Raw genomic sequence first — 12,573 nt, forward strand, 5'->3', positions numbered from 1 at the left:
TCCTTTCTCTTTTTCTCTGTCTTTTCTTTCTTTCATTCACTCTCTCTCTCTCTCTCTGTCCCCCATTTTCTCTCTATCTCTCTCTCTCTCTCTGTCTCTGTCTCTCTCTCTCTCTCTCTCTCTCTCTCTCTCTCTCTCACCCCTTACTCGTTCCCCTCATCTCTTTCTTGCCCCCCCCCCTTCTCTCTAAACGCCCCATGCTTGCCCACAGGTGCAACTGGTGCAGCAAGGCATTTAAAAAGTCCAGCCACCTGAAGCAGCACATCCGCTCGCACACGGGGGAAAAGCCCTTCAGGTGCAACCTGTGTGGCCGGGCCTTTGTGTCGGCGGGGGTGCTCAAGTCCCACCTCAACACGCACACGGGTGAGGCGGCAAGACACACACACACGCGCGTCGACGCCCTGACGCACCCCGCACGCACCTATTGACCCCTCCCCCCCCCAGGGGTGAAGGCCTTCCGGTGCAACGTGTGCGGCGCCTCGTTCACCACCAACGGCAGTCTGAACCGTCACATGATCATCCACATGAAGCCCTACAAGTGTCCCATGTGCGAGGAGAGCTTCCGGAGCAGCCTGCTCTGTCGCAAGCACCTGAAGAAGGCGCACGCGCTGGAGGACAGAGGTACGCTCGCGTCCTCGTACGCCTGGACACGCACACAGACAGACCCCCTTTACACCATGAGCCCACTTACACATGCATACATGCCTACAGACTAAGCACACACACACAGGCAGCCAAACACATACACCCGCACACACCTAAACGACCCCCCCCCCCCCCCCCCCCCTTAAGAATTTCCCAGTGCCCAGTCTGACCATGTGTTCTCACCTGTGTCCCTGACAAATAAAAGACTTGAACTGTTTTCCCTGCCGTCTCCCTCACCTGCGGCCAGGCCTGGAGGAGGAGGATGTGGAGGAGGAGGAGGAGCGCGACCAGCTGGCCGCCAAGAGGAGCCGCGCCGACATCATCACCTTCACGGAGGAGCAGGCGGCCGAGCTGGCCAAGACCAGCCCCGGGGAGGAGGCGTCCGTCTCCGAGAAGGTCAGTCCTCTGGTCCACCCCCTGACCAGCCCCCCTGACCAGCCCCCCTGACCAGCCCCCCTGACCAGCCCCCCCCTGACCAGCCCCCCTGACCAGCCCCCCTGACCAGCCCCCCTGACCAGCCCTCCTGACCAGCCTCCCTGACCAGCCCCCCTGACCAGCCCTCCTGACCAGCCCCCCTGACCAGCCCCCCTGTCCAGCCCCCCTGACCAGCCCCCCTAACCAGCCCCCCTGACCAGCCTCCCTGACCAGCCTCCCTGACCAGCCCCCCTGACCAGCCCCCCCCTGACCAGCCCCCCTGACCAGCCCCCCTGACCAGCCCCCCTAACCAGCCCCCTGACCAGCCCCCTGACCAGCCCCCCTGACCAGCCCCCCCCTGACCAGCCCCCCTGACCAGCCCCCCTGACCAGCCCCCCTGACCAGCCCCCCTGACCAGCCCCCCCCCTGACCAGCCCCCTGACCAGCCCCCCTGACCAGCCCCCCTGACCAGCCCTCTGACCAGCCCTCTGACCAGCCCCCCTGACCAGCCCCCCTGACCAGCCCCCCTGACCAGCCTCCCTGACCAGCCCCCCTGACCAGCCCCCCTGACCAGCCCCCCTGACCAGCCCCCCTCCACACCGTCATCGCAGTCATGCACGGGGGGAGAGGCATGTCACATGACGTGTACAGTATCAGTCCAAAGGGAATTGACTTGGATGGGAAAATGTGTCCCAACTTTGGACTGGTACTGTATATACATACAGTTTGTGTGTGAATATATATATGTATATATATATATATATATACATATATCTCGGCCCCGCCCGCCCATGAACGATGAGCGTGCTGAAGCGCTGGTCCGAGGCGTCGGGGCTCACGTGTGCCGCGTGCTGTGCCCAGGTGCTGGCCCAGTCTGCGGCGGAGAGGGACCGCATCAGCGAGATCAAGGACAAGGCCGTGGAGCTGGAGACGGAGCCCAAGTTCGCCAACTGCTGCAACTTCTGTCCCAAGAGCTTCAAGAAACCCAGTGACCTCGTCAGGTGAGGCTCTCGCTCTCTCAAACGCACACGCTCGGGGGCCCCTCGGGGGCCTCAATCGTTCAGTCCCATTGGTGTTCAAAAGGCACGTTTTCACCGTACAATACACTGGAAGACACACGATCCATTCCAAGTCTCCCTCCTTTCTCCTCTCTTCTCTCCTCCTTTCCTTCTCCACCCTTCCCTCTAGTCCTACCCTCCCCCGCGCTCCACGCGGTGCTTGAGTTACCGCACCCTCTTCAACTTCCTTCTTCTTCGGAGAAGTTTGGGGGGGGGGGGGATTTGAAAAAGCTCGTGAATTATTCATCAGCCGGAGTCTGTTGGTTTGAAATGTTGGAGCGCCGTGGAAGACGCCTCCGTGGAAGCAGAACCCGGGGCTGTGTTTGTGTTTACGCTGCCTTTCAGCTGGGATCGCTGCCCAAATGGATTAGCACCATAACTTATCTGTAATTCAAATCTGTGTTTAAATCGAAACACTTTGTCTCTCTATCTGTCTCTCTGTCTCGTTCTTTGTCCGTCTCTCTATCCACCTCTCTCTTTTTGCCTGTCTCTCTGTCTCTCTCTGTGTCCGTCTCTCTGTCTGTCTCTCTATCCACCTATCTCTTTTTGCCTGTCTCTCTGTCTGTCTCTCTCTCTCTCCCCTCCAGGCACATCCGTATCCACACAGGAGAGAGGCCGTTCAGGTGCGAGGAGTGCGGCAAGACCTTCACAGTCAAGTCCACCCTGGACTGTCACGTGAAGACTCACACAGGTCAGTGTGGGGCGAGGAGGCGGACTGGCTGAAGGGCCAGATGACTGTGGACTGACCACAGATGGATGGAGAGCTGGATGGGATGGGTGGGTGGGTGGGTGGGTCGATCCATGGACAGATGAATAGATAGACGACTAAGTTGATGGATGGCTTCCTCCCCTCATTTCGTTGAGTTGGCACACTGTATGAAAAAGCTCATCAGATGTAGCCGGGCTGTTGTTGTCAACAAGCTCTGCAATCATTCATAAGCGTATTATTATGTAAATCGCCCGTGAGCCTGAAAGGTGTCTGGCTATAATCACGAGAGAGGAGAGGAAGTTTGAACGAGGGGAAGTGTTGTCGTCAGGGACACTATAGAGTGGAGGAGTGAAGGAGGAGGATAACGAAAGATCTCCTTTCATCTTATCTTTCCCTCCGCTCCCTCTATCTCTCCTCTGTAACCACCACCCTGCTCCCTCTATCTCTCCTCTAGAACCATCACCCTGCTCCCTCTATCTCTCCTCTAGAACCATCACCCTGCTCCCTCTATCTCTCCTCTGTAACCACCACCCTGCTCCCTCTATCTCTCCTCTAGAACCATCACCCTGCTCCCTCTATCTCTCCTCTAGAACCATCACCCTGCTCCCTCTATCTCTCCTCTAGAACCATCACCCTGCTCCCTCTATCTCTCCTCTGTAACCATCACCCTGCTCCCTCTATCTCTCCTCTGTAACCACCACCCTGCTCTCTCTATCTCTCCTCTAGAACCATCACCCTGCTCCCTCTATCTCTCCTCTGTAACCACCACCCTGCTCCCTCTATCTCTCCTCTAGAACCATCACCCTGCTCCCTCTATCTCTCCTCTAGAACCATCACCCTGCTCCCTCTTTCTCTCCTCTGTAACCACCACCCTGCTCCCTCTATCTCTCCTCTAGAACCATCACCCTGCTCCCTCTATCTCTCCTCTAGAACCATCACCCTGCTCCCTCTATCTCTCCTCTGTAACCATCACCCTGCTCCCTCTATCTCTCCTCTGTAACCACCACCCTGCTCTCTCTATCTCTCCTCTAGAACCATCACCCTGCTCCCTCTATCTCTCCTCTGTAACCACCACCCTGCTCCCTCTATCTCTCCTCTAGAACCATCACCCTGCTCCCTCTATCTCTCCTCTAGAACCATCACCCTGCTCTCTCTATCTCTCCTCTGTAACCACCACCCTGCTCTCTCTATCTCTCCTCTAGAACCATCACCCTGCTCTCTCTATCTCTCCTCTAGAACCATCACCCTGCTCCCTCTATCTCTCCTCTAGAACCATCACCCTGCTCCCTCTATCTCTCCTCTAGAACCATCACCCTGCTCCCTCTATCTCTCCTCTAGAACCATCACCCTGCTCCCTCTATCTCTCCTCTAGAACCATCACCCTGCTCTCTCTATCTCTCCTCTAGAACCATCACCCGGCTCACTCTATCTCTCCTCTAGAACCATCACCCTGCTCCCTCTATCTCTCCTCTAGAACCATCACCCTGCTCCCTCTATCTCTCCTCTAGAACCATCACCCTGCTCCCTCTATCTCTCCTCTAGAACCATCACCCTGCTCTCTCTATCTCTCCTCTAGAACCATCACCCGGCTCACTCTATCTCTCTTCTAGAACCATCACCCGGCTCACTCTATCTCTCGTCTTGAACCATCACCCTGCTCCCTCTATCTGTCCTCTAGAACCATCACCCTGCTCCCTCTATCTCTCCTCTAGAACCATCACCCTGCTCCCTCTATCTATAACCATCCCCCTACTCTGACATTCAAATCAGACAGGTATCTGATACCTATTCATGACCCTGGGGAATCATGTGTTGTGGTAATCCATTCAGTTATTGATTCATTATGCATTCATGCATTTATTATGCATTCATTCATTCATAAATGCATTCATTCATTTATATATTCCCTCATCCATCGTTGCAACCGTCATCAGAGGTCAAATGTCTGTTGGGGAGCTGTCTGTGTATACCAACAACCACGATGTTCCCCTGCAGGCCAGAAGCTCTTCAACTGCCACATGTGCAACACCTCCTTCTCCACCAAGGGCAGCCTGAAGGTGCACATGCGCCTGCACACCGGCTCCAAGCCCTTCAAGTGCCCCTACTGCGAGCTGCGCTTCCGCACGTCGGGCCACCGCAAGACCCACATCCAGTGCCACTCCAGGCCCAGCTCGGAGGGCCGCAAGGCCAAGCGGGCGGCCTCGGCCCGGGCCCAGCAGAGCCAGCAGGCCGCCGAGCAGGACCAGGCCTCGGCCCAGCAGGTCCAGACGGGCGCGGAGGGGCTCCACCTGCTCCAGACCAGCTCGTCTGACCCCAACCTCTACCTCCCGGCCAACCAGGTCCTCACGGGCCAGTTTGACCAGAGCCTGCTGCAGCAGGGCCTGGTTGGACAAGCTATCCTGCCTGCCTCCATGTCAGGTAGTCGAAAGGCATCTTACCCTAACCCTTCATGTCAGGTAGTCTAAAGCCATCTTAGCCTAACCGTTCATGTCAGGTAGTCGAAAGCCATCTTACCCTAACCCTTCATATCAGGTAGTCTAAAGCCATCTTACCCTAACCCTTCATGTCAGGTAGTCTAAAGCCATCTTACCCTAACCCTTCATGTCAGGTAGTCTAAAGCTATCTTACCCTAACCTTCACGTCAGGTAGTGTAAAACCCATCTACCCCTGCACCGAGCTCAAAGACCAGGACTCTGTCGCTGAGAAGAAGTAGAGCCCTTTGGTTTTTCTACCACTTTCTCCAATGAGACTGTGACGCCGTTCAAACAAGCGTCGAATAGGAATGTTGCGTTGTGCCTCGACTCTGGCTCCCATCAGCTGTAATCCCTGGTTGGTTGGAACGCTTCTCCCTGTCCTAGACGCCAGCCGTGAAATTAATATCCCTTGCTCTGCTACACCCCATAACGCGCTCCCAGCAGCCCACGATAATTCTGTCTAAGTCCCTTATCTCTGAAAGCAGACTCTTGGAAATATTCATACTTACTGCAGAAAGTACTGTTCATACTCAAACAGTACAGGAAGTAAAGTTCATACTCTGTAGATACAGGGAGGACTGTTCATACTCACACTGCAGGAAGTGATGTTCATACTCACACCGCAGCAAGTTATGTTCATACTCACACTGCAGGAAGTGATGTTCATACTCTCACGATACAGGAAGTAATGTTCATACTCACACCGCAGGAAGTTATGTTCATACTCTCACGATACAGGAAGGACTGTTCATACTCGCACTGTACAAGATGTACTATTGAACAGGAAATAGTGTTCATACTCACACTACTGGAAGTTCATAGTCACGCCCTACAGGAAGTACACTTCTTGATATGCTACCATACCCCCTAGTCTAAACCATGTGACTGTGTGTGTGCCAGGGGGGGACCTGACCGTGTCTCTGTCGGAGGGCCTGGCCACCCTCGAGGGGATCCACCTGCAGCTGACCTCCGCTAACCTGGTGTGCCCCAACGTCCAGATCTCTGGGATCGACACCAGCAACATCAACAACATCACCTTGCAGGTAAACGTGCGCGTCTGCCGCCGCGTCAAGGCGCGTTTGCGTTTGAGGGAGGGATGACGTGTAGCGGTATCGGCAGCTTGCCTAAAAGTCGGCCAGCCATTGGTTTTTCCTTTCCCAATTGAACCCACGCGACCCCTCGGTCCCCGTCCCCAGATCGATCCAGCCATCCTCCAGCAGACCCTCCAGCAGGGCGGCCTCCTCTCTCACTCCCTGACCGCCGACGCCGGCCTGGCCTCCCACCTGGCCTCCGGCGACCCCGGGGGGCTGCCCGCCAACGTGGTGCTCCAGCCCCTCACCAGCCTGGCGCTGCAGCCCTCCAGCATGGCGCCCTCCGGCACCACCATGGGGGGCCTGGGAGAGCCAGACGGCACAGGTAGGACACAGCACCACACGGCGTGGCCTTCCTGTCCTGTGGCAGGGGCTCTTTTTTTTTTTGGGGGGGGGGGGGGGGGGGGGGCTTTGAGACCGCACCTCAAACAGCAGGACAATTTGAGGCAAGGTCTGAACTGGGCCGGATTGACCATAGTAGACTAGACCCACCTTGGTCAGGAAAGCAAAGTGTAAAACAATGGAAGACGGTGCCCTTGTCTAAGCTAGTCTGTCCCCCGTCCCCCTTTCCCTCCAGGTTCCCAGGAGCTGGGTCATGTGATGAGCTCGGGGCTGGTGCCGGGTGGAGCCGGGGGCCATGAGATCACCCTGACCATCAACAACTCCAGCCTGACTCAGGCTCTGGCCCAGGCCCAGGCAGCCGGGGCGAGCGCCGGAGCAGGGAACCCTCAGGAAATCACCCTCACCATCTCAGGTCAGGGAACACACACACTCCAGCAAGGCGGCGCAACCAGCTGTCAGGTGTCACCGAAACACCAAAGCCTGCAGGCGTTTGGTGTCACGTGCGCAGACTGAGACTTTACTCGGACTAGCTGGGGGGGGGGCTTGGGGAGTTGTTTCTGGGTTGGGAGGGAGGGTGTCTGTACAGTTGGTCTGCGTGGTACCAGAGTGAAGGTGTGTGGCGACTTTGCGCAGCAACCAATCAGATTTTGTCCCATTTTACACGACAGCACCACGGCATAATCATTTGAACACCACTGCTTCGCAGTGCATCGCTTAGCTGAAAGTGCCATCGGATATACCCGATGACTGACAGGAACGCCTCCAGACCACAGGGAAAGCAGAAAAACGTCCGACTCGACGCCTCCATTTTCATCCCCTCTCCCGACTGCGAGCTCCGTCCAGGCCCACGTCGAACGCCTCTTGACCGTTCCTCCCCCGTCCCTGTGTCCACAGGTCAGGACCTGCTGTCACAGCCCGGCCCCTCCGCCGGCGGGGAGATGAACGGTGGCATCAGACTGACATCTCCCCTCGTGACCCAGACGGCCAACGCCACTCTGACCCTCAGCAACGACCACCTCCTACCTCATAGTACCTCCAACGCTGGCATGACTGGTATGTGTGTGTGTGTGTGTGTGTGATTGAAAGAGTTGCTGCATTCAGTCAGAAAGAAAAGAGGAGGAGTTTGCTCACGGGGAAGTCCCTGCCCATCTTCTCTCCTGCCAGTCACCAGCCTGCCGTCCAGCACCGCCCTATCACAGACTGCCGTGTCACAGAGCCTGGTGATGTCATCAGGGAGCGTGGTGGATGGAAGCGTGACCCTCACCCTGGCCGACACACAGGGCATGCTCGATGCAGTCACCCTGAACCTGAACGCACAGGTACACACAAACACACACACACACACACTATACATATCTCAGATATCTTAGTGACACATACAGCCACTGGAATCATATTTTGTCTGTACACACACACACACACGTGCACATTGGTGTAAGACTGTCCTGTCTCTCCAGGGTCAACAGTTTCCTGCAGTGCTGAACGAGTCTGGTCTCTCGGGGCAACCAGCTGGCTCCGCACAGCAGGTCATCCTCGTTAGCCACGCCCCCAATGGCCCTGAGCGATCATCCGACAACAGCTTCAGAGTCAGTCTGTGTGTGTGTGTGTGTGTGTACAGACAAAACATGATTACAGTGGCCACACACGCAGTCGTACACAAGATATCCTCGTGATTTTTCTAGTGAGTGGGAACAGGGTGTGCGTGTGTGTGCGTGTGTGTTAACCCCGCGCGTCCACGTTTCAGCTGGCCGAGGCGGCCCAGGTGGGTGTGAAGGCGTCGGAGGCGGAGCCTCCCAAGCAGAACCAGTGTTTCTACTGCGACCAGGTGTGCCAGAGCGCCAACACGCTGAGGCGGCACTGCCGGCAGGCCCACGGCAAGGAGCGCTGCCACGTCTGCCGGGCCTGCGGCAAGGCCTTCAAGAGAGCCACACACCTCAAGGTGGGCCTGCTCGCACACACACACACACAGGTGCGCGCTCACATATGCAGGCACACACAGACACACACACACACACACAGGGACACAATTACACACGCAGGCACACAAACACGCATGCAGGCACACACACACACAGGGACACAAACACACACACTCAGGCACACACACACACACACAGGCAACACACACGTTTTTTTAGCGTGGCAGCTGAGCCTTGATCCTCCCTCTCTGAGTCTTGAATTTGATTAGGCTCCAGAGTTGTGCCGGAGTCTACAAATGACACTGTTCTCTAAGGCTTGCTGGTCTCGGGTGAGTGTGTGCTTGTGTGTGCCCCTCTCCTCTCTCTCCGGATCCTAAAAACACAGTAATTGCTTCATGAGAAGCCAAGAAAAAGTTTCATCTTTTTGAAACATCTCCTCTGACACACGTTTGAGGTCAAGGAGGGCATTATTTGGAGGGGACCTATGTGCACACACACACACACACCTACAGCATATGTATATACAGCAGCTGTCTGAAGGGCCCGTCTGTTGTCCACTCTGGGAAGAAGAGCCACTCCACGTAACAGCCCCTCATCACAGAAGCAGTCGGAGCTCTCCCCTTCTCTCCTCTCTTCTCGTCCCCCTCCTCATCTCTCTCTCTCTCTCTCTTCTCGCCCCCGTCTCTCTTCCCCTCTCCGTTTTTCCTCCTCTCATCTTGGCTCCTCTCCTGGAAGCTTGCTACTCATGTCGGAGGGCCCTCTGCAGTGCAGGTCCAGCCATCTGCCTTTGCTGGTTGACTTAATGATTTGCTCCCCTAGGAATGAATAGGAGTCATCTTATAGATCTCGAACAATGCAATCCGTCCGTAAAAAATTAAAATAAATAGTATTTATCCTTTAGTGAAGAAGGTAGGTCTTAGGAAACATCCGGTATTGCTGTGCGTGAGAGAGAGAGACAGAGACAGAGAGAGACAGAGAGAGACAGAGAGAGCGACGTGTAAGGGTTACTCTAACATGTTGCCCCTGCAGGAACACGAGCGCGTGCACAAGCGAGGCCCCTCCCCCAGCTCCCGCAGGCCGCGCCACTTCAACTGCACCGTCTGCGTCAAGGCCTTCACCAAACCCAGCCAGCTGGAGAGACACAACCGCATACACACAGGTAATACACACATACGCATGTAACACACACACACACAGGTAACACACACAGGTAACCCACACATACACACAGGTAACACACACACACTCATAAATGATTAGACACACTTGTAAATCGCACACAAACAGGTAACACACCCATCTAACATACTAGGGGTGTAACGATACACTCAGCTCACGATACAATACGTATCACGATACTAGGTGTACGATACAATACGTATCACAATATTTTGAACAACATTTTAAATGAAACCGAAATTCAATTAACAGATTTATTTCCAAAACATTTTCAATCATTTTCTTTGTTGTACATACAATTTAGGTAACTCAGTTCAAGCGATTTCTGTGAATGCAATGAATGCACGCTTGACACAGGTGCAGAGTAGGTCACGTGCTGGTAGCTCAACCAATAGGATCAAACGGACGTCATATTGTAAAAATATTGCCACAACTCTACGATACATATTGTTACGTTTTTGTATCGCGATATATTGTTCCACAATATATCGTTACTCCCCTATAACATGCTGGTGACACACACACAACACACACACCCATGGAATGCCGGTGCCACAATAAATGACTTTTTGACATTTTGTTGCTGAGATCATTCAGAGAGAGAGAGAGAGAGTGTGTGTGTCTGTGTGTCGCTCGTCCAGGAGAGCGTCCATTCAAGTGTGAGCTGTGCGACAAAGCGTTCAACCAGAAGAGCTGCCTGCAGGTGCACATGGTGAAGCACACGGGAGAGAAGCCCTTCAAGTGTGAGGTCTGCAGCATCGGCTTCACGCAGAAGAGCAACATGAAGTTGCACATGAAGAGGCTGCACGACTATGGTGAGGAACACAGACGCAAGCCTACACACACACACACACACACACACACACACACGCGGGGGACCTGCCGGTGGAGACATCCAGGGCCAATTCCCCGTGGTGTTGACTTGGAGCTAATGCTAACCCCCCATCCCCAGCCCCAGCCCAGATCCAAGTGTCACTGGAGACGGAGGAAGTGGAGGAGGTGGAGGTGACCCCGGAGCTCCACCTGGAAGAGGTTGTCCAGGAGTCGTCTGGAGACTGGCAGTGCAGCATGCCCGGCGTCTTTCCCTAGTCGCCCTCGGAGGCGACTCACACACCACTGAGGCATCATGGGTCATGTAGTCCACACAACTACCCCTACTACTACTAGCCACTGTTAGTTGCATGCTTTTGTCAACAAACTGCACTTTTTCTGAACGTGTCCTTCCCAGGCTTTCAAAGGTTTTCGCGTCTGAAACAGACGAAACAATTGTGCTATTTGTGTCTTTCTGTTTCAAAAAAAGTCAACATACATAGCCTAAAACTTGGGAAGAACATGCAATGTCTTCGTTTTTTCTTCTCAGGTTTTAAACTTTTGGGACTGTTACATGAATTCCCTCGTTGTAGTTCGAAGGCAACCCTCGTCCAAAATATCAGAGAGGACAGAACTCTGAGGAAAATGAGCGTTCAGATGTGTTTGGCCTCAGGTGTGGCCGTCCGCTCTCGTGTTCGTTCCGTTCCAGCCTCCAAAGCCGGGGAACAGGCACTGTCCCGATGCAGCGCTTTTGTGCAGTTTACGGAGGGGAAAAAGTCTTCTCTACTTTTCATGACATTATATTTTTGTATGTTTATACTCTACAGTTTTTGTAAAAGGCAAGCTAAATCTAATTTGTTTTCCCATACGTTTTGTTTTGTCGAATGTTCTTTCGCCATATCAAATAGAAGGTGGCCTTGAATGGGTCTAAGTGCTAACGAGGGTATCTTAAATGTTCCCCTCCAAGAAGAACAGGTGCTCCTCTTCGTCTCTGTATGAGAACCCCGGGGGAAAAAAACTTTGTAGAACATTTTGCAGGTTCTAACCAGAACCTATGTTTGACAAAATGGTTGAGTTGACCTTTTGAAACCACTATAGACGTCTTCTGTGTAAACATCTTCCGCTGAACCATGACCACTCTGACCATGACTGGCATGAGGCTGACAATTCATGCACAGCCCTTTTTTATACAATATTTTATTTTGTAAATAGTGTATGATAGATGCCTATTTTCTGATGGTAAGGGTGAACGAGCTCTTTGTCCAGCTATGCCAGTGTACAAAGACTAAGGTGTTGAGTTTTAGTTAGGCGAGAATGTATTTTTTAATGTTCAGAAAATGTTTAATAAAACATATTTTCTACTTATTTTCTGATTTTTAATAGTACTGTATACCCTAACAAAACATTTGTTGAAATAGACTGGATGAATTCCCTTTAATATTATATTTTGTCAGAGAGTGGAAGCCTTCTGTCCAGACTTTGTTGTCCCCACAGTACCTTCAGGATAGTATCACATTTCCGTAATGAAGATGCAATTATGGTACAAACCCAATAACCTCAGGTGCCAGGAGTGTGGGAGGACCCACAAGCTGCTAGCGGAGTCATGGTGACTAAAACCATCTGTAGGCTGTGAGGGCCCACGTCAGGTCTGCGACCTGAAACAACCTTCCCCGATCTAAGATCGCAGAAGGGTAACCAGAAATAGTGCGACATACAAGAAACTTCTAGAAATTATGCATGTGTGTTTTAAACAAATACAATATAAAAGTGTATATATATATTTTTTACAAATAAAATGGATTTCATTATTTTGCAAATACAATAATTTAGAAATATATTTCACATGTGTACATATACTAAACACTACTGGACATATGACGGTGTGGTCTGTTTGTTCCAGAACTAATCAAACAGAATGGCAGCAACAGACAG

The 12,573-nt window shown here is 53.2% G+C and overlaps 1 protein-coding gene across 5 annotated transcripts in view; it reads left to right on the forward strand.

Annotated features, from left to right (window-relative positions):
* The window catches only part of LOC146300876 (zinc finger protein 236), a 28,327-nt gene extending 16,321 nt beyond the window's left edge, over window positions 1–12,006 (forward strand). For 4 of the 5 annotated variants that reach the window (XM_084706784.1, XM_084706775.1, XM_084706801.1 and 1 more), the window contains 16 exons: window positions 212–363; window positions 445–621; window positions 893–1,041; window positions 1,921–2,060; window positions 2,705–2,808; window positions 4,822–5,244; window positions 6,201–6,343; window positions 6,497–6,716; window positions 6,969–7,145; window positions 7,628–7,786; window positions 7,898–8,052; window positions 8,191–8,319; window positions 8,478–8,672; window positions 9,682–9,811; window positions 10,473–10,646; window positions 10,784–12,006. In XM_084706784.1, coding sequence (XP_084562910.1) covers window positions 212–363; window positions 445–621; window positions 893–1,041; window positions 1,921–2,060; window positions 2,705–2,808; window positions 4,822–5,244; window positions 6,201–6,343; window positions 6,497–6,716; window positions 6,969–7,145; window positions 7,628–7,786; window positions 7,898–8,052; window positions 8,191–8,319; window positions 8,478–8,672; window positions 9,682–9,811; window positions 10,473–10,646; window positions 10,784–10,920 — 2,764 coding nt within the window. In that variant the 3' untranslated portion in view covers window positions 10,921–12,006. The remainder of the gene's footprint in view (window positions 1–211; window positions 364–444; window positions 622–892; window positions 1,042–1,920; window positions 2,061–2,704; window positions 2,809–4,821; window positions 5,245–6,200; window positions 6,344–6,496; window positions 6,717–6,968; window positions 7,146–7,627; window positions 7,787–7,897; window positions 8,053–8,190; window positions 8,320–8,477; window positions 8,673–9,681; window positions 9,812–10,472; window positions 10,647–10,783) is intronic. The other variant, XM_084706810.1, reaches the window with a different exon arrangement.
* Window positions 12,007–12,573: the final 567 nt, after the last annotated feature.

The sequence above is a fragment of the Hypomesus nipponensis genome, chromosome 2, assembly GCF_054491055.1.
Source record: "Hypomesus nipponensis isolate SF chromosome 2, ASM5449105v1, whole genome shotgun sequence".
Lineage (NCBI taxonomy): Eukaryota > Metazoa > Chordata > Actinopteri > Osmeriformes > Osmeridae > Hypomesus > Hypomesus nipponensis.